Source organism: Salarias fasciatus, chromosome 14, assembly GCF_902148845.1.
Source record: "Salarias fasciatus chromosome 14, fSalaFa1.1, whole genome shotgun sequence".
NCBI lineage: Eukaryota > Metazoa > Chordata > Actinopteri > Blenniiformes > Blenniidae > Salarias > Salarias fasciatus.
In genome coordinates this window covers 13,697,456-13,717,231 of record NC_043758.1, presented here as the reverse complement: position 1 = coordinate 13,717,231, position 19,776 = coordinate 13,697,456, and the positions used below count along the sequence as shown (strand labels likewise).

Here is a 19,776-nt window from a genome sequence, read left to right as displayed (position 1 = left end):
GTCGCCATCCACATAAGTTATTATCATCAACATCAACAACAACAACTCATCATCAAAATCATCAACTTGATCATCCTGTGACCGTCCTGTAGGAGGAGGAATTATCATGAAATCTGACTCATATGTTATGATTATTATTATATGTAAAATGTCGTTTGATTAATTAAATTCTGATAGAAACAAACTTTTTCTTTTCTCTCTTCAAGATTTACTTCCAGAATGATGGTAAGCCTGTTCATGATGTTGCCCCCCCCTGCCGTCCCCAGCGGCCCCCAGGTGGGGCGCACCCCACACTTTGGAAACCCCTAGGATAACATACAGACCCCAGGACTGACTGACTAATACACATTCCGTGCAAATGATTAGCGCATGGCATAACTTTGAGTTCACTTTTTTTCCCAGCGCTTTCACACCATGAAACAAAGACAAAAGTCAACATTTCCCTCATTTCAATAAGACAACGCGCCCTGCGATGACAGGAATTTACACATGACGTTTAGTTTTCTTTTTGTTGGCGCTCCTGCAGGCCGAGACAGGGAATTCCCCTGAACGACCAATAAATCCAGCAGAAACGGAGGCTTCAGCACTCTGCGTTGTCTAGCCTGCCTCCATCAGACATCTCCATCCGCTCGGAATCATGGCAAACTTTAACTTCTGTAAGTCAGAAGTCCTGCAAAGTTTGACACGCGTCTGTGTCACTTTATTTTGAAAAAAGAAAAAAAAAAAAAAGAAAGAAACGAAAAATACTGTGTGTTTTAGACCTGCCAGGTGGGAGTCGTGTGCAGACTGATAAAACTGCATTTGATTTTTGTTTGTTTGTTTTGTTTTTGTTTTTCCTCGCAGACCTGCTGAGCTGTGCGCTGCTGCTGGTCTGCAGCTCGCGCTCCTCCGGACACCCCGTGCGCGCGCTGAGCGCGGAGAGCCAGGCGCAGTGCGCAGTGTTCAGGAGCCTCCTGCTGGATGTGGCGGCGCTGATCGGCGCGGTGAGTACACGGCAGACCTGTTTTCTCGTTTCTTTTTCGCTCCGTCCCGACAGTAGTGAAGCAGCTCGCTGTTTGTTCCAGGAGGATTTGTGTCGAACCGTCTCAGCCGATAAAGTGACGCCGAGCGGCAACAACGAAACGGTCCTGAGCTGCGCTCCCACCCAGGTGAGACCAGACACTTCAGCTCTGCACCGAAACCTTTCTGTACATTTTCATTTCGTAGATGATAAACAGGATGTCAGAGGAAAAAGTCTAGCACGAGGATCCGTGGTGACCCAGAGAGGCTAAAGTCATCCCAGTTAGAGAAACTCTCATTGAAAGCTTAGTTTTTAGCTTTCAGTGAATTTTTGAAAGCTTGCATTTTAGCTTATTTTGACATTTAAATGTTACATTCAGCTTTTAAAAAAGTGTTTCAAAATTTGTAAATTAACCCATCCATTCCTGCCTCACAAATCACACCCTATAGAAAAAAGAAAAAAAAAAACTCTCACTTGTCTCTAACTTTACCTGCATCAAGCTTCTAAAGGTGGGGTGTCAGCTGCAGTGATGGTTTCCTGACTTCACCAGAAAAACACACACATGAACTAACTTCTTTTGTTTGTGTGTTTTCCACAGACTTCAGGCTGCATGTTGCAAAGAAACTCGTCTTTCAGTGAGGTACAGTTTTGATCAAGCTCTGCACGTCTCTATTTTGTATTCTGCTTATTTGTGTTTTACGATTATGTTGAATACATTCTGTTGCTCGCGTTTTGCTGTGACAGAGTGAATGTCTGGGGAACATCGGGAAAGACCTGGCTCACTACCAATCCGTCATCCAGTCCTACCTGGACTTAGATCATGAGAAACAAATTGCACTTCTGAGCCCAATTCTGGAAAAGATAACCAGCCTGAGGAAGGTATGTTTATCACACACAGGTGGGAGGGGTGGGTAAACACAGAGCCGAAGAGAGAGAGAGAGGGGAAAGCCAGCTCTGATTTAAGGACAGAATTTAGAGAATCTCTAGGGAAATAACATTTTGGAAACTGCTTGATGAAAACTTCTTTGCTCTCTCCAGAGCTTTTCCCTGAAGCCGAGTGAAGAGACTGACTCTTCATCGTCTCCTGAGGTATGTTTCTTTTCTCTTCATTTTCACCACCGCTGGTTTTTCTGCTCTTTAATATTTGGTAAGCAGCAATTCTGTTCTGTTTGTTTTTTGTGCTCACTTGGCCTCCTTCCTTGTCGCCCCATCAGAGGAACCCTGCTCCGAGGTGGGAGGAGAGCGCCTACAGTAACCGCTACAACATGTGCAAGATGATGAGAGGCTTCCACATCCGGATGATCACCATCAACCGAGCGATGGGCTACATCTCCTCGGGAGACCACAGAAAGTGAAACCCTCCCGCCCCCCCCCCCCCCCCCCCCCCCCCCCCCCCCCCCCCGCCTCCTGTCATCATCCACATGAAAACATCTCTACTTTCTTCATTTGTCACTACCCTCCAAATCGCCCTGATTGTCACCCTCTAAAAACCAAAACCAAGTAGTGCTGGATGACGCCGGATTCTTCCCGATCAGACATAAGCTACCGGGCTCGACTGGAAGAGGCCGGGCGGGTCGATATGAATGTATGTTAATAACTGGGGAAATTTGCCTTATTTATTTAATCTATTTATTATTATCTATCTATCTACTATTATTATATTATTTATTTATTAAAAACTATTTATTTATTCGATGCCCTGTAATGTTATTTTTTACTATTTATAATAAAGTATTTTTGGTATCATGTGCAAAAGCTGAAGTGATTTCTGATTTTTCCATTCTTCCATCCTCAATTAGAACATCAGTTGATATTCACACTTCTTCACTGTTTAGCAGTTTCCTTCAGGGTCAACACGGGATTCCATGTTGTCGTCAGTATGTTATCGTCTGTCACACAAAACTTCTCCATCAAATACCGTCTTGAATCGTCTCTTTTCCTTCCATCTCTCAGCTCCTCTAAGATTCCGCAGTGAAAATCTCTGCATCTCCTCCAGCTCTGCCCAACGACACAACCCTCTCTGAACCGTACATCACTGAGCCTGATTATACTGTTATAAACCTCCCATCTGTCCTTTTGTCATGTTGTACCCAGACACTCCTCTCCACCCGCTCCACCCTGCCGACTCTGGATGGTTTATTATTTAATATCTTGTCTCTCATTGCGCTCAGTCCTCAGGTAGGGGAAAAAAAAAACTATTACACCTTATAAAAACAATAAAAGAAAGGAAGGAAACAGAAACGACTCAGTTATTTGTTTTATTTCAAAAGTCTTTGGAATGTTGTGATAGAAACAAAATAAAAAAAAAACACAGGACGGACTGGACAGGTAGTGGTAAATTCTTTCAGTGAGCTAAATGTAAACATTACGGCATGATGATGGAAAAAAAATATATGATCCCGGTGATGGTTCTGCAGCCTTTCAGTACATGTTTCATTTTAAACGTGGTAACCACTGCATACATCAGAGGTGGACCCTCCTCGTCCCACAGTCCAGGGTTCAAACTGAAAACACGCAGTTTAGCGGAGCCCACCCCTGATGGAGAACTTGATCCAATTCAAATCTGGTATAACGTCTTTTAAAGTCCATTAACTGTCCTAAGCTTACTCAAAGAAGATATGAATAATGTCCTCTTTTTTTTCTTTTTTTTTTTAGCTGCACTTGCACACATAAATCAGCCCTGAATGTTTAGATTGATTTCTCCGCAGCGTATCCTGACAGATTCACATCTAGCAGAGGGAAGACAAACAATCCCGTCTCACTGGAAGAGACTCATGGTTCAAGTTTTGAAAAAACGTCATAAAAAAAAAAGACAGACATACAATACACGTTTTAAAAAAATACAAAAAAAAAATGTACGGAAAAAGTGTACAAAAAGCATTAGTGCACGTATAAAAATAAGAGCAAGATAGTAGTAAGATTCCATAATTCAGTTTTTCTTTTAGTTTCTTTTGCAGTCACATACACCTGCATGTGGAAATTCGCCTGATCGTTTCATAACATTAAAGACAAAAAAAACGACTGAGTGAGAGAACATTTAAAAAGAGAAACAATATAAACAGGTTGGATTTTTCCCTGTTTGTAATTTTTGCAGCTGAAACACTGCAGCACCGACACTCACCTGTTAACACGACAGCTGCTCACATCAACAACGCTACAACTCTACTGGTCATTTCAACTACCTTTATGTACCTTTATGTACAGTCGTCCTCTTCTCTACTTGACCTGAGGACCATTTTTTTACTTTCCAATGAGGAAAATGCCCACGTTAAATGGCCCTTTTTTATGAAATGCAGAATAATAATTAAAAAAAAAAGTTTCAGACTCAGAAATACAAAAGAAGTAAAAAGCTGATGTTTGGTCCACAGGTTGAATCCACTTTGAATTCCTGAGATCTTCATTTTTTTTTGTTTTCCCTCGATTATAGTGCAACAGGCATCCAGAGGTCCGTTTGATTCTTTCACTTAGCGCCTTGATTGTTCATCATATCTGGGAAAAAAAAACCACAAAAAACAAAATAATCACTGTTCAGAGTCACTGCAGCCGTAAAGAATGAAGCTATGTACGTTATGCAGGTAACCAGCTGAACCAGCTGACTGACACACTCCATTACTCTAAATAAGGGCTGATAATGATCGGTGTGAGACAACCCGGATCCTGATCGTGATGATGCTCAAGACGTTTGTTAGTGGAGTTTCCACGTTCTCCCTGTGCGTCTGAGTTTTCTTCCATTACTCAGGCTTCCTCCCTCACTCCACACACCGGTGTGTGAGGTCAGCTGGCGAATCTCACTTCGCCATCGGCGTGAATGTGGGAGTGTGGGGTTTTCTGTCTCTCTGCGTTTCCACTGTGACGGACTCCTGACCTGACCAGGTTCACGACCTCCGATCGACATCATGTCCAGCCGCAATTCGATCAAAAGTTGAATAAAGCAAATAGAAGAAGGATGGACAGACGGCAATGTGATCATTAATAGACGAACTGGCACACGGGGCTAAAGGAAGCCTCGATCATTTCCTGCAGATAAATATCTACCAGCTGCTGCGTTTTCAAGAAAAACAGGAAGGAGCGGCAGCAGGCAGGGAGGAAGGCAGAGTGCTGAACACACACACTCCCCTCAGAGAGGCCAGGAAAGAAAGCGCTCTCCCTGCTGCCTTGCAGACTCACCTCGCAGCATCTGATGAACCTCGTTGGGCAGGTCGTCCATCTCCTCCAGGCTCTTCCACAGGTGCCACGCCGTGGCTTCGCCCGGCCGCCGCCTGCTCTTCCATTCCACCAGCATCTTCAGCTTCTGCATGGCCACGTCCTTCTCCGCCGCCTGGATGTCGTCCAGCTCCTGGGCCTTCAGGTCCAGGAAGATGGCCACCTGCTTCCACTCCTTCCCGAGGCGCCTGGCCACCTGCAGCAGCTGCTTCTCCGACAGGTCCTGGTCCAGAGTCCTCCCCGCTTTACCCCCATCTTGAGACACAAACACAGACGCACGCGTATTGGTAAGACATGCGTTTAGGTGACGCTGATTTTAAATCAGTAGTTTGGAGAAAGGCAGTGACCTGACTCGTCCTGCCATCGAGGTTTTTTACAGTTCGTCTCTTCTTCCGAGGGGCTGCTGCTCCGCTGTCTGCCTGTCAGACAGGAAGACGGGAAGTAAGTCAATCTGAACCGTCTGAAAACACGCCATCAATAAAAATGAATGGGTGAAGACTAGAAATACGCTCACTGTGAGTCCGTTTCCTGGGCTTCATTTCAGAGTTATCCACGCAGTCACCTGAGGGAAGAGCAAATGACGTGAGCCAATCAGATTCCAGCAGGAACCAAGACCCGACGGAAAGCTCACTGAACACTTTTGATTTAAATTACTGAAGTTTTTCTTTGTGCGTTTAGAAAAATTGTGCGAGCTTGTGGAAGATGATCTACAACCTGGACAAACTGAGAAGTGCATCTCTAATAAACGCACAAAACAATTAGCATTTCATGTGCGTGCTTTAATCAACATGCAACATGAAGCGTGGTTCATATTCCTTTATCACCCGAAATGTGATCTGCGACGTCTGAAAGCAACTGTGATTTCCACGATTGAGTATTTAATCAATAAAATTGAAATAAAAGTACAAATCACTGCAGAGATGCCCGAGAGGTGATTTCTCAGATGATCCCCATTGGTTTTATTTGAAAAACTTTTACAGATATTTTCTCAATTTCTTCCAAATTCTGATTTTTTTTTTTTTTTTTTTTTTCGCTGCTCAAACAACATGCATGTCGTACACGAGCTGTAACCCCTATAAAGTCCTTAATATTGGTGCAGATGCGGCGGTACCTTCTCTGATGGTCGCAGACCAGACCGTCTCCTCGGTGGTGACTTCTATCAGAGACAGTTTGAACGGAGGAGGCTGCTCAAAGAAAGCTTCAAAGTAGCCTTTCATCTTTGTTACAGCCAGGGTGAATTTCAAGTCCTGCACAGAAAAAAAAAAAAAGTTTAATTTGCTGAGAGGAGGACATCGTCAGAACATCTACGCGCATGTGGGAAAACGCACAGACCTGAGGCTTGATCTCCCCCTCGGGCTCGCTCAGGAGGCGATACGTCCCCTCGTCCAGGTTGCACGTGGGAGGCTTGGTGATCTGAAAGTATCGGTTCTTGTAGCTCCGCACCTGTTTGGCCACATCCTGATTTACACAAGAACGACGAGACGAAACGACACAGGAGTGATGAAATCAGAAGGTTACTCCACTGAAAGTGTGTCAAAAGATGAGAATCTGAGGGGGTTCAATCATCGTGTTCATCACGCGCGTGTTCATCTCTGGAAAAAAAAAAAAAAACTCTCTCCCACTAAACATGTCGGTCAGAGGTGGTTTGTTATGATCAAGCTCATATAAAATCCAGGATCAAAGTCTGAATGAGGATAAAAATAAACAAAAAGTGAAAGCGGCGCTCGTGACTCTTATTTTCCACACAGTTTCTCAGGTGTGGTGTTTTGCTGGACTTTTGGTCGGCTGCAGCTGACGTGACCTTAAGATTTAGACTCAAATCAAGAGTCCCATGAACGGAATATTTCTGTGCGGCTCACGTAAGAAAGGACATTCTCACATCTCAAAAAGAAAAATTCCTCACCCGAAAACACAAAATGGGCTCATTTTAAGAGGAAAAACGTCTTTAGAGCGCACGTGAGGGAACTGAAGCTCGGCCAGAGTACAGCAGCAGCTCTTCTGGACCAACACAGCACAGGAACAGACACTGACACGCTTCTGGATGAGGGAGGCCCACTCTAAGGAAAAACCTTAGTTTTATTTTCAGTCTCTGCAGGGATCTGTGAAACCTTTACTAGTCAAACAAGTAAGTTCGACACGAGTTTCTACCAAAAAAAAAAAAAAAAAGTGTTGTGAATGTAAAATAAAACAGGATCCTGAAACTAAAGGAAGTTTTAAGAAATCTGACCGCAAACGGTTTTGTCTAGACTGACTGGATTTAATTACATTTCATGACTGTAGGATTGTGACAGAAATTTTGAGCGGTTCGTCTCACTGACGCGCCTCGTGCTGGTGAACCGTACGATCGCGCCGTATGTCCCACCTTAATGTCAGAGGAGTTGTTGGGGGCCAGGTAGACGTGGAAGCTGTAGCTGTGGGCGTCGCTGCAGCGCTGCTTGTAGACCAGAACCACCCCGTGCTGCCCGACCGCCCGGCTGGTCTGAACGATGGGGCCCACGGGCGACAGGGACGAGACGTTCCACTTGACGTGGCTGCCCGAGTGGTCCGCCGTGGGCTCGATGAGGGGCCGGTTGTTCTTTATGTGCAGGACGCCGAACGTCATCTCGCTGTCTGGATCTGAGAGGAAATAACGGTTAAAAAATAAAATCAGACCTGATAAATAATAATGGAGCTGGTCTGGTTAGCGTCCCGGTGCTCACCAGACAGGCAGAGGGAGTGAGGGAACTGGATGGACTTGAGGACGGACGCGTCCTTGTTGACCGTGTCCACATTGAAAATGGGGCCGGCGAACTTCCAGGAGTCTCGCAGGAAGGAGCCGAACTTGGACCAGGACAGGACGGAGTACCGCACCAGAACCCGCTCGGACGCCTCGAAAACCAGGCCGGTGGCGCTGCACTCGTACGTGCCCTCCGCCTCCAGCTGCACCCTGAAGCCATCAACACAACGTGGATGAAATGGGCGAGCTTTATCGATACAAACAATCTGCAGCAGATCCAGAAGGTCCCACTCACTGCAGTCGATCCTTGGAGATCCTCCTGGGAGTCACAACCTCATAGCTGTGGCTCTGATAAAAACACACATGGACTGATTATTCACGTGCACAATTATTGCATAAATATAGTAAAAACACACACAAAAAACCCCTGAAATATTCAATGTCAGCTCACCTGTTGGGCGGCTTTGCATTTTTCACAGCATATCTTGAAGAGGTTCTCATCTGTTAGGATGCAACAACAAAACAAGATGAACCTCCCAACATCGGTGACGTTATCTGCAGGACATCCAGGAGAATCCGTTAAGATCTGCTCACCTTTCCCATTTAAAACCTCGGCTCCAGGTCCAGCAGCTGCCTCTAGAGGGCGGACAAAAGTCAGGTTCCAGGGTTACAGATAAGTATTCCAGACCTCAGGCAGTATCTAGTTTCTGATGGTGTCTTTGTCTGAAAAGCACCAGTGTATGACATACACGTTTTAAACGTGTTATATTTATTATTATACCTTTCTTCTTTATTTATTAATAATCCTAATCTTGCCAGTGTTTCTGCTGAGCTGTTTGTTGTCTTTGTGTGTGCTCAGTAAACCACAAAAATATAAACATCATTTGAGTAAATAAAGTTCCAAACTAAACAGAGTAGAAGAAGTTTTCCGCTGATATATAAGTCATGACAGTGATGGGATTTCTATAGCATGATCAATCAGTCACAGATAATGTTTGTAACATGCACAGTCAGAAACCTGCTGTAAAACTGAATTACTGCAGATATTTTAAGGGGTTAAACAAACAGATGTTCTAAACAGTATTTTGTTTTATGGCATGTCTCACCGTTTTTATGTTTTTCTGCACCTGCTTCTTCTTTGTCTAGAAAGAAAATGAAATGAATGCAGTTAAGACAATTCACAGTTTTCCATTTCAGCAGTTTGAGCTTTGCTTTCCTGACCTTGCTCGTCTCTGTCCTTCTCTGCACAGCCCCCTGATGAAATTTAAAATACAAGGAAGAAGGAGACAATAAGAAACAGGATAATCAAAGGACCGCTTCAACTCTGTTTTGACTTCAGGGTTATTTTCCCACTGAGAATCAGATGAAAAGATTGATACCACATTTTTAAATATGAAAGCACCGCCTGCGGCCGGTTGGCTTTGCTCAAAGAGCAGCCGCAGAAGGAAACAGCAACCTGGATCAAAAAGGTCAAACAGAAATCTGCCTTCCAGCATCACTAAAGCTCACTAATTAAAAAGTTTTGTCTCATTTATTCCCACAATAATGACTAAACTCGCTGCTTCTGGGGGTCTTTTTTCACTTTGAGTGTGTTACCATTAACAAACACTTCACTAATTACTGAGCTCCAGAGTTACTGGATGAGTTTTTCTGACTTCTATTTTTTATAAAAGCAAAACATTAGCAGCTTGTTCACACAGAACAGGAGAGCGAGACCAATCCTCTCACTGCACTCTAAAATTACTCGTAGATCGAGCCATCTCTCTCTCTCTCTCTCTCTCTCTCTCTCTCACTCACCGGGATTTGTATCCTCCTCTTCGTCATCGTCATCCTCCGCTGAACTCTCCTCTGTGGACGTCTCTGCATTTTCTGTTCAGTACATTATTATTATTATGTTAGAAACATGTGAATTTTTAGGTTTGTAGTTGATCTAAAGCCTTTAAAAACAGGGGGGGTTTCTGTGCGTACCTGAGCCGCTGCTGTCGCTCTCAGTCACGTCATCTGTAACAAATTAATTATAGTTTTTATGAAAATATGCTGCTTGTTGTGTAAACACTTGATGGAGGGACATGGCAACAAGATCCTTGTACTTTATTAACCACTGATATTAATGCATGATTGCATGGAAACTTAACTTCCTCACTTTCACCCCTCCATTATTAATAAATGGAATTCGCTTAGACGTCTACTTTTTCCTACTTTAGTGTTTTTTTCACATTGTTAGTCACTTTCACACACACACACATTCACCACCAATGTGTTGCGATCAGAGCTTCTAACTCCAAGCTGTAGTGGAGTGGAGGAGCGAACGACCAGGGTATGAGTCAAAAGGTGAGGTTCATAAAAAAAAAAAAAACTCATGCCTTCCACTTTCCTCTGAGCCTGAGACTCCCAGACAGACGAACAAGGAGGTCATAAACATGACTCACATAGTTTATCTCGTCACTGTGGAGGTTTCTCCCTCAGTGTAACAGGTTCACACTTCCACCGCCGCATCGCACGCAGTCCCAACACTCAGCCGTTAACGTAAAAGTGTAAAAGCGTCCTTAAGGTGAGGTCACTTCCTCAGAAAAACTGAAAAATATCCAGTAACGCCGTTCCTCCACCAGCTCTTCATGAGTATCAATATTTATATGAGGTAACATCTCAAAGCTGGACGGACTTTAAAGTCAGTTCACCAACCTAAATGTCACATTTATTAGGTCTTTTCAATCATAACGGATGATCTGCTACCCAAATTCTTTCCTGTCTCCTTGGACTCTACTTGTTTCAGATACAAACAGAGAACACCTTTCCTATTGACAGTCAAAACTGTTATTTATATATGAAAAATAATATCTTATAATAAGAATTAAGTGTCTTGAAAAGAGTATGGGTTCATCACAGGAGTCTTGGCACACTTTTAAGGTTGTTATGTACAAGCATTAAAATAATACACATCTGCCATTAAAAAAAGCTTTAATATCTACGAATCACTGAACAGAGGGACCCTGTGAGGACGCCTGCGATGAGTGCAACTCATTAACATTTTGGGAGATCGATACAGTCGGGTCCGGAGGAGCTGCTGCGCCTCTGTTCTGGCCGAGCGCCTGGCCGGCTAATGGAAGGAGCCCGGCGTCTCGGGGCTTTTATCTCAGACTAACAAGCAGATGCTGCCATCGCTGCTCCGCTCACCGCACCTCCCTCATCCATCTCGCTCCCCCACTTCGCTCAGCCTGCCTGTTTCACCTCTCCCTGCACCCTCTCCGCCCACTTCCTCTCTCGCTGTCCTCAGATGCCTCCGCCGGGCCAAACCGCCTCTCTGCCACACTCAGCCGAGCCAGCAGGCGTCCCTCTTCCTCATCGCCGCTTCCCTCCATCAGGCTGACAAACAAGGTGGAGACCAGGAGATTCCCAAAGGCATATGAGCCCCCACACACACACACACACACATACACACACACACAGACACACACAGTCATACTGAAGTTTTGTTTGGTATGCATGAGCTTTGCCTGCCATCTGCTGGCCTAAAACTAGCAGAACAACTGGCCAATAAGGTCAACGGGTGCTTTGTGGGTTTCCATGCATCATGAAGGCAACTGGATTTCTACAGTGGCCCAGGAGGGCCAACGCCACAGAAATCCACAACGCAACTACAGGTGTGAACTTTTGTATGCAAATATTTTCAGAAAAAAAGCAAAGATTAGCGTTATTACAGTATATAAACACTATTTCCAGCTGAAGGAGAAAGAAAGTCAGACAACAAAGCCTTTTTCTGACAGTGTGTTGAATTTTTTTAAGAATTCTATAAATGGAAAATGAAGAACGGCCATCTAATTGGTCCGCAAGATGAAACCAAAGATGAACAACTTCAACTACTCTCGGAAAGGCAAGTGATTATATGACTGCGCCTGCATCTCTGCGCCCGTTCATGCAAATGATATGCAAAAGCAGGGACGAATGGGAATCTATGGAAAAAAAGAGAAAGAAAAACTGAGCGGCGACAATGATTACACGGGGATGAACACTTTTTACATAATAAAAGAGGAGTCAGACAGAGAGCGTAGTGTAATTACTGTACAAAAAAAACTGCACAGTCAGAGTGTGTGAGCTCTGGGGAAGTGAAAGCAGGAAGCTGACAGAGAGGCGGAGGGAGGGAATGAAAGTGGGTCGGTGTTTACCTTTGTTTTCAGCTGTGGGGATATCTCCGTCTCTGCAGGGCAGAAAAGATAACAACATTCAGACAGCCATAAATCCAACAGACCGGGGGGTTGAACACCGTGCAGCGGCACACTCCTCCAGGAGGCCACGTCTGCTTATTGAACAGAAACAAGAGAATTAGAAAAACAGGAAGTGTGTGTGTGTGTGTGTAGGTGCGATTGGTCTGCTCCTGGCTTCTTCACCACTCTGGCTCCACGCCATCCCGTGCCACGGTACATTTACCGCCCCTCCCAAATTTCCATTGTGACACACCTTCCGAGCCGGGTGATGACACCAGACACCGAGGAAGGAAAAATACTGGCCTGGAGGTTTTATTAATAAACAAAACCGGTTTGCGTTTAGATGAATGCTGCTTCTATCACAGGACCAGTCCATCACAGAGACAGACGACCACAGACACATATAACTCTATCTACAACTATCTAATTAAAATAACTTGAAAACAAACAGAAAACTGAAAATCACACCAGGATCTACTGTAACGTGACAGTGCTCATCATTACTCTATAACACAGCGTCCGCACAATTTAATATTAGAGCTGTCAGTTTAACACGTTAATCAGATTAATTACATCACAGATCAACGCGTCATAAAAATTACCGTCAGATTATTTCTAGCACACTTGAGTAGCAATTCAATGTGAACTGAACTGCGAGTTGCCGTATTTAGAGGCGTGCTATACTTGTAGTATTAATTTTGAATTGCTGTATTGACTTAGATTTAGCATTCATTTCGAATTTACAGTTTGCTTAAGTGTCTGTTTGAGACTCAGCTTTATTTTATTTCAGAATTTTTATTTTTATCTATATTTGTACTGCATTTTTGAATAATGCACCAGGCCTAATTGTTTTGCTGTGATGTGTTTAACCTTAACCCTTTCTGCTCTGAAATTCTTTAACGCCCTAGAATTCTAATGCTTTATTTGGTGACCAAAAGCAGATATGAGATGAAAATGCAATTAATTTGATTAATTGATTACAAATCCTGTAATAAATTGGAATAATGTTTTGGATCACCTACGACACTAATTAATATTAATTCAGATTGCAAGATGTCACTTTTATTTCATATGTTTTATACAAAAAAGGTTTTGTTAAAAGCACATAATGATCTGAAACACATTGTAGTAAATAAAAATAGAGTTAGAATCCTGTCTTATTGATTATTGAATGGAGGTTCAGACAGATGGTTTGATTGTGGGCTTGTGGAGTTTTAACGTTCTTCCTGTGTGTGAGACGGTATTTTCGTGACAATGTCAGCATCTCCAGACTCTCTCCATGAGTGGAGTGAATCCACCAGGCTGCTGCGCGTCCTGGATGTTTGTGTCAGACCGGGGTTAATTATTGATCCATTTCGCACTTCAACAAGAGGCAACACGCCTCGTACGTCCGGCAGAGGTAAACTCCAGAGTGCCAACTCCACAGGAGGAACGGGTTCACCACCCGCACGTGAAGGAAAAGTAGGTCAACTTGTGTCTCTTCCTGTTTCCCTCCTTCAACTGTCATACTGATGATTTTTTTTTATTGTACTTTTTTTTTAATCAAAAGCAAAGTGGTGAATCAGGAAATTAGGGTTTTTAAACCAACCCAAAGACTAACTCTGTCTTTGTTTTCTGCTGATCCTGATAAGGCTGTGGTTTCCTTTGTTTTAAAACATCTGTCCAGGAAACTCAGTTTTCTTCTCCTCAAGGTCACGGCGTTCACGCTTTCAGCCAACGCAGCCTCGCCACAACAACACTGGGACTCATTAGTCGCCACGGCAACCATGTTTTGTGCAAAGCTGGGCTCATTTGGCTGTAAAATGTTGTCAGACGGTCAATAACCTCCCTCGTCCTCAAGTTCCTCTTAAAAAGTGGTCCCAGTTTTTATTAAACATTTGAAAGTTAGCCTGTAACCACAAACAGAGGAACCAAGTCAAGCTGACCTTTGAACTGGTATTCATTAATCAAACCTTCAGACTGTCGGTTCAGACCATTAAGTGCTGAGATGAGTTTGTCATGACTGCCGAGTATGACCACAGTTTCACTGTTTTCGATCTGCATTTTTGAACCCAATGAATTTATTCCAGCAGAGAAAATGCTTTATATTTGATTAGCACTGTGTGATTTTCACAGACTTTTGTCTAAAAAGTGAAAGTTTACACACTGAATCAAATACTACAAAACCACAGATGATTAAATAATACTGAAAGTTGTATTTTGAGAAGAGAACCTCACAGCACTTTAACTTGTAACTGAGCATAATTTCAGCAGCATAGCAGTGCAGATCGTCATGACTCTTTCCATCTCTGCTCGCTTGGGGACTTTGTGAACCGGCTCGACATGCAACCAAAACCCCACGACAACCCTGCAGCCTGCAGCCTGAGTGACTCATCCCCTGCTGTTTGCATTACAAACAACATCCACTGCTGTGCAGCAGTCACAGAAAATTATTTTTAAAGAGGGCTATCCAGTTCCTAAAATAGAATTTGCAGTGTTTTGATGACTGCAGCCTAATGCAGCACGCCTGATGCCTAATGCACGTATGAGATGTAAGGCACTCCAGTTTTATTGGATCATCAATCATAATGAAAAAACACTGAGGACACTCAGGGCTCCCTAACATCACATTTAAGATGAATCGTGATCATCAGATCTGGAGTATCCATCTTGATACAAGTGTTGACCCGACTGATACCGAGTTACACATTAACCCGTTTTCATTCTGTTATAAACACAAAACTAACTTCACAGTGAAAGTCATTAACAGCAAACCAGTGGAGTGTTTAGAGGTCTGGTTTCATGGAGTGAAGGTCATCCTGGACTCCTCTGTGCAGTCTTCATATTCTGCCTGTGCACATGGGACTTTTCTTAAATGTGTTGGTCTGCAGGTGTGAGTGTGAGCGATGTGGAGGTGTTTTACACCTGATGACTTCCTGTCAAGGCTGCAACCAGCTGGGATGGGCTCCACGTTAGACTCATGGGATATTTTACATTAAAGACGTTTCTGTTTTTTGTTTCCTTTTTTTTTTCATTCTCAAAACAAAAACCGATGATAGAAACTAAATTATTTATAAAGCTGATTCCCACTTGGTCACTTTCAATTCGGTCCCAAAGTTGAGACTACAAGCTCAGTATTTGAGATAATCACTGTTTCCTTGTTGTAATATCATTGAAGCAATGCTGATTGCGTTTTTTAATGAATTGCTCCACAGCAGATCCGGTCCTTTCTCTGCACGCGGCGCGGTGAATCATCACATTTTAACAACACGGCAGCGTGGAGGCGACAACAAACACACCGCCTCACTTTCTCTTCTGGATCGACGCTCTTTCAATAGAAGAAGCAAGAAAATGTATTTATTTATTTAGATTTAGGACAGACGCATTAGTCCTATAAACGACCGTAACAAAAGACAAGACTTCCTGTGCTGCATTTTTTTCTCTCTCTCAGTTTCAGCGACGCATCCACTGCGCACAAACAGGCGCATGAAGACTGTCTCCTCAACGGTCACACTGTTACAGAGAGAGACGGAGACGTCTTCTTACCCGTCCTCCAGGTGACCAGCCGCCCCCCAGCTCGCCATGTCCGCCACCATCCTCCTCCCGCTGCGATCAGATCATGGGTGAAGCACCTGAAGGGGAAGGTGATGCTCTCGCGGTGCGGGTGTCCTGTTACCGCGCTGCTCATCGGAGCCCTCGTGGCTGCAGCGGATACTTCTTCACAGCGCGAGCAGCATCCACTTTATTACGCACACTAAAAAGAAAGCAATCAACGATTTTTACGCTTCCAAGTCTTTAAAATCCATAAAGGCACACATCCAGCCCAGGCTTTGTTGCAGGGTAGCTATGAATGTCTCATTTGTTTCCCTTTTTTTTTTTTTCTTACAAACACAGCGTTTGCGTCCTGATCGCAGATCTTAAAAACATGCTAACTCCGCTTGGCGCAGTTGCACAAACAGAGTAGACTCTTTAAGAATCGGCGGTGCTGCGCAGTTGTTGCGCAGCGCGAGGACGCGCCTCGTTGAGCAGCGCGCAGGGCGGGGTATCGCATCCCGCCTTCATCATTTCTTTCACAGAGAACAGCAAAAGAAGACGAGCTGAAACTTTGTGAACATTAACATGGAAGAGGGGAAGCGGCGATAAAGACGGGTTTCCTGTAACTTGGTCCACAGGTCTGGAGTCAGACGGTGAAATCTGAAACCACCTGCTGTGATGTACGTTCACGGAGAACTTTACAGTGTTGCCGTCTTTATTTCCTATTTGCCTCATTGTGTGCAGTCTAAACTCTTTATCTGAAGTGTAATATTCAGGGAGCGAAAAGGACCAAATGGAAAACAACAACAACAAAAATCAGCTCTAACGTCCTTTATTTTCCCTTTAGACAACAAGTATCCGTCAACCCGAAACATGTGTGTTATTGAACAGTTATTCCTCTGCACAGGAGACAAAACCCCAGAGTACAACTAGGTCACTTTGAGCGGGAAAAGGATCCAGACCACCAAGCTGCACTACAGCAAAGATACCACCAGAGGTCTCATCAGACAACGAAACAAGCTCGAGCCAGCACCAAAAATCACCTCAGTCTCAGCAACCACTGAGGCCAAAAGGCATATCCAGGTTTGATATATGTACATAATGCCAGAACAGAGCGCAGTGTCAACATACCATATGCCCAGTGTGAAATGTTTAATGAGTCGGGATGTGGCACACGCTCACTCGCCGTGCAGCAGATGAAGGGAGGAGAGCTATCTCTGAGTGTTCAAGAAGTCCAGTGGGAGGAATGAGTGGAGGATCAAAGGCTTTCCTATTGATCTTCAACTCACTGATCTTTTCTCGTTCTCCTCCCTCCATTCCCCCAACTTGGCGAATAGATATCCAGCAGCAGAGAGAAGAGAGCGATAGCACAGACTAGCAGGGACATTATCCAAGTGTCAGGGTCTAAAGGGAGAGATCAGCTCCTCCGAGCCAGAAGAGACAGACTCTGTGGTGAGACGATATCCCCAATACCTCAGGAAATCAGAGGAGATAAAGAGAGGAGGAGGAGGAGGAGGAGGAGAGTCTGGGGAGAGCAGGACAGGGAAGGTCAGTCAGATGATGGGAAATATTGAAAAAGGAGACGAATATTCATATGAAATGTAAAATTAGGAGGATGCTGGTATTTTAGTATTTAGATCACAGATTCTTTTGAGCCTCAGAACTAAAGACGTGGTTTTCAAAATGTGTAGCAAACCTTAACTTCAGGAAGAAACTCTGCTGGCCAAGAGGATACCTTTCAAAGCATGATCAGTTAGTTTTCATTTTTAATTATTTATTTAAACTATTAAAAGAAATACATAAATGATTAATCTTCTCACAAAAATAGACATTTAAAATTGAATTTATTGTGTCATGATGAGTCAAAAATGATGAAATAAGCTGGTGTGAAGACATTTGACCATTTTCTTGGCCTATATTACATTTTATGTTACTTTTGTGCAGTCAATAGTACACATTCATGTATACATTGTCAACAACAAAAACAAGAAAGTGCATTAGTTAATGGCATATAAAAACCATTTCATATGCAAAGACTTCTCAAACATTTCTAATTAAAATCATCTCTGTAACACAAGAAGAATTATGCATTTTACCGTCTATGGATCCCAACAGATATGAACAATAATACTTTATGATGTGAAAAACGATAGAAAGTGTATCTGTGATGAGAAGAAGCGTTGTGGAGAGAGTCTGGGCAGATCCGAGGGTTTGGAGCTCTGTGAGAGGAAGCTTATCCCCCTACACTTAGAAAACCTCGGGTATCAGCTATTCTCCTTTGAGATTTGACTCAACTTGACTGGAGACCAAAAGCCAAAGACTTAACTTGAGACAGATTAATATTTAATAAGATGACGAGTCTACAGTTATGCTAATGCAGTGATTGTCTGAACTTGAAAATATCCTGTCTTACTGTTAGACTGAGAAGATGATCAAAAATGAGGCAAAATTACTTTCAATTCTAATGTTAGTATAATTACCAGTAGGTTAATTTTTTTATTTTTAATTTACTCAAGTAAAATGAAAAGAAAAATAGTACAGGACTTGAAATATTGGGAAAAGTAGTAATTTTTAGGACAAAATGTGAACGGAGGAATGGAGCAAAGCTGTCAGGACAACATTTCACACCATTGGCTGCACTGTGAGAGTCTTAACCGGCTCCTTCAGTGGCCTCCATCCAAGAGCGACTGCTACTACAGGTCATTTTCGCACCACTGGTCCAAGAAACTGTATCTGTAATCCATCTGAAATACAATAAACATGTGTATGTGCACAGAGCTGCCACGATGCCTTAATTTCTCCGTGGGGAATGAAGAAAGTTTTATATATTCTTCAGAAAACCAATTCAAATCACTTCGGTTTTATTTACATAGCGCCAATTGCGACATATCCTTTCATGGCACTTTTGAACAGAAAAATTCAACAATCCCACATGAGGAAGCCATGACAATGGAAAGAAAACTCTGCCTTGGAAGAAACCTCTGCAGAACCAGACTCGGCGGTGGCAGCTTGTTTTCTGCAGAGGTCTGCAACCAGCGGCTCTGGAGCCCTTCTGTAGTGGCTTCCTGAAGCTTTCACAAAGTTACATGAAAACACTTTTTATTTTTTTGCTTGCAGAGCAGACACATTTTTTTAAGTAGTTAAAACTGCTGCAAATGTCCTGAAAAGTTAAAACAACTGGAATGGGAAAAACAGCTAAAATTGCTAACATGTCTAAAACCATCAGAAAAAAGTAAAAAGAAAATAGCCTAGATAATTAAAATGACGAGAAACAGCTAAAACAAACAAGCAACAATCTGTTAAAACTGTGCAAAGCTGATGAAATGACTAAAACCAGTAAAATGGTTAAAACTAATGACATCTAGAAAATGAATAACAATACCAAAACTGTTAAATGGCTTCAAAAAGGATCTAATATTGAAACATGTAATAAAATATCAACCATATGCAAGTTGACAATTACACACATAGTTTTAGAATTTATGTTTTGTGGCTCCAGACAAATTTTATTTAATGGAAAGTGGCCACAGTGGCTCTTTTGAGGTTGCAGACCTGTGGGCGAGGGGATTCAAAGACAGAAGAACAAAAAACATTAAATAAAAAACTAATAAACACATTTACAGCAGACAGCTCATCCACTTCCTGCAGGCCTGATGGGAGCACATGTTGCAAATATGTGGCTTGCTGGTGAATCTTAACTGTAATTGGATATTTTAATTCTTTGTACTATTTAAAAAAAAAGTGCAACAAACAAGTAAGCCATATCAAGTGTTTACAGTGAAAAAACCCAAATATTCCACTTGAGCAAGCAAGCATAGGTGATGTTGGCAAAGAAGAACCTGCAGAAACTCAGAGGTGGCAGCGGCTTTCTGCTGTTTTCCAGAAAGAAAGTAAAGGACGGGACGGAGAGACGGAGACTGAGAGCGCTGAGCTATCAAGCAAGTTAACATCAGACAGCAAGCTAATCCACTCTGCAGAGCTGGTGGGGGGCAGCAGGCTCAGATCACAAACTTCAAGTTCCACTGTCAGAGATCCTGCAGAGAGAGAGAGAGAGAGAGAAAGAGAGAGAGAGAGAGAGAGAGAGAGAGAGACGAGCCCTCAAGTCTGTGTATTGTCTGCTTCATGTATTTATGTTTAGTCAT

General features: G+C 43.1%; 2 protein-coding genes across 3 annotated transcripts; one reads left to right on the top strand and one right to left on the bottom strand.

Moving 5' to 3' along the window:
- The first annotated feature begins 637 nt into the window (after nucleotides 1–637).
- On the top strand, nucleotides 638–2,402 carry il12a (interleukin 12a). Its single transcript, XM_030108762.1, has 7 exons — nucleotides 638–656; nucleotides 844–983; nucleotides 1,065–1,148; nucleotides 1,599–1,640; nucleotides 1,745–1,879; nucleotides 2,039–2,089; nucleotides 2,215–2,402. Exons 1-7 carry the CDS (start codon nucleotides 638–640, stop codon nucleotides 2,353–2,355), a joined length of 612 nt encoding a protein of 203 aa, XP_029964622.1. The 3' UTR covers nucleotides 2,356–2,402.
- A 1,172-nt stretch (nucleotides 2,403–3,574) lies between these two features.
- Nucleotides 3,575–16,025, bottom strand: LOC115401103 (uncharacterized). 2 transcript variants are annotated; one of them, XM_030109273.1, is made up of 17 exons: nucleotides 15,647–16,025; nucleotides 12,083–12,114; nucleotides 9,888–9,920; nucleotides 9,717–9,788; nucleotides 9,141–9,173; nucleotides 9,026–9,061; nucleotides 8,514–8,555; nucleotides 8,371–8,420; nucleotides 8,215–8,267; nucleotides 7,903–8,129; nucleotides 7,566–7,819; nucleotides 6,536–6,661; nucleotides 6,315–6,450; nucleotides 5,718–5,765; nucleotides 5,551–5,622; nucleotides 5,168–5,458; nucleotides 3,575–4,489 (listed from the first exon to the last, which is right to left on the bottom strand). In XM_030109273.1, the coding sequence occupies exons 1-17, from the start codon at nucleotides 15,694–15,696 to the stop codon at nucleotides 4,461–4,463; spliced, it is 1,584 nt and encodes a 527-aa protein (XP_029965133.1). In that variant the 5' UTR covers nucleotides 15,697–16,025; the 3' UTR covers nucleotides 3,575–4,460. The 2 variants fall into 2 exon arrangements, with proteins under 2 accessions (XP_029965133.1, XP_029965132.1); XM_030109272.1 differs by having other exon boundaries at nucleotides 9,141–9,184; nucleotides 9,719–9,788.
- Nucleotides 16,026–19,776: the final 3,751 nt, after the last annotated feature.

Bases quoted from the DNA above. Each gene is read 5' to 3' on its own strand.
- il12a (XM_030108762.1), top strand. The intron at 984-1,064 runs GTGAGTACACGG...TGTTTGTTCCAG, and splicing joins TGGCGGCGCTGATCGGCGCG to GAGGATTTGTGTCGAACCGT. The intron at 1,880-2,038 runs GTATGTTTATCA...TGCTCTCTCCAG, and splicing joins AGATAACCAGCCTGAGGAAG to AGCTTTTCCCTGAAGCCGAG.
- LOC115401103 (XM_030109272.1), bottom strand. From the start codon at position 15,696: ATGGTGGCGGACATGGCGAGCTGGGGGGCGGCTGGTCACCTGGAGGAC. The intron at 9,185-9,718 runs CGGTGAGTGAGA...CCTTGTATTTTA, and splicing joins GAAGAGGAGGATACAAATCC to AATTTCATCAGGGGGCTGTG. The intron at 8,130-8,214 runs GTGAGTGGGACC...TGATGGCTTCAG, and splicing joins ATCTCCAAGGATCGACTGCA to GGTGCAGCTGGAGGCGGAGG.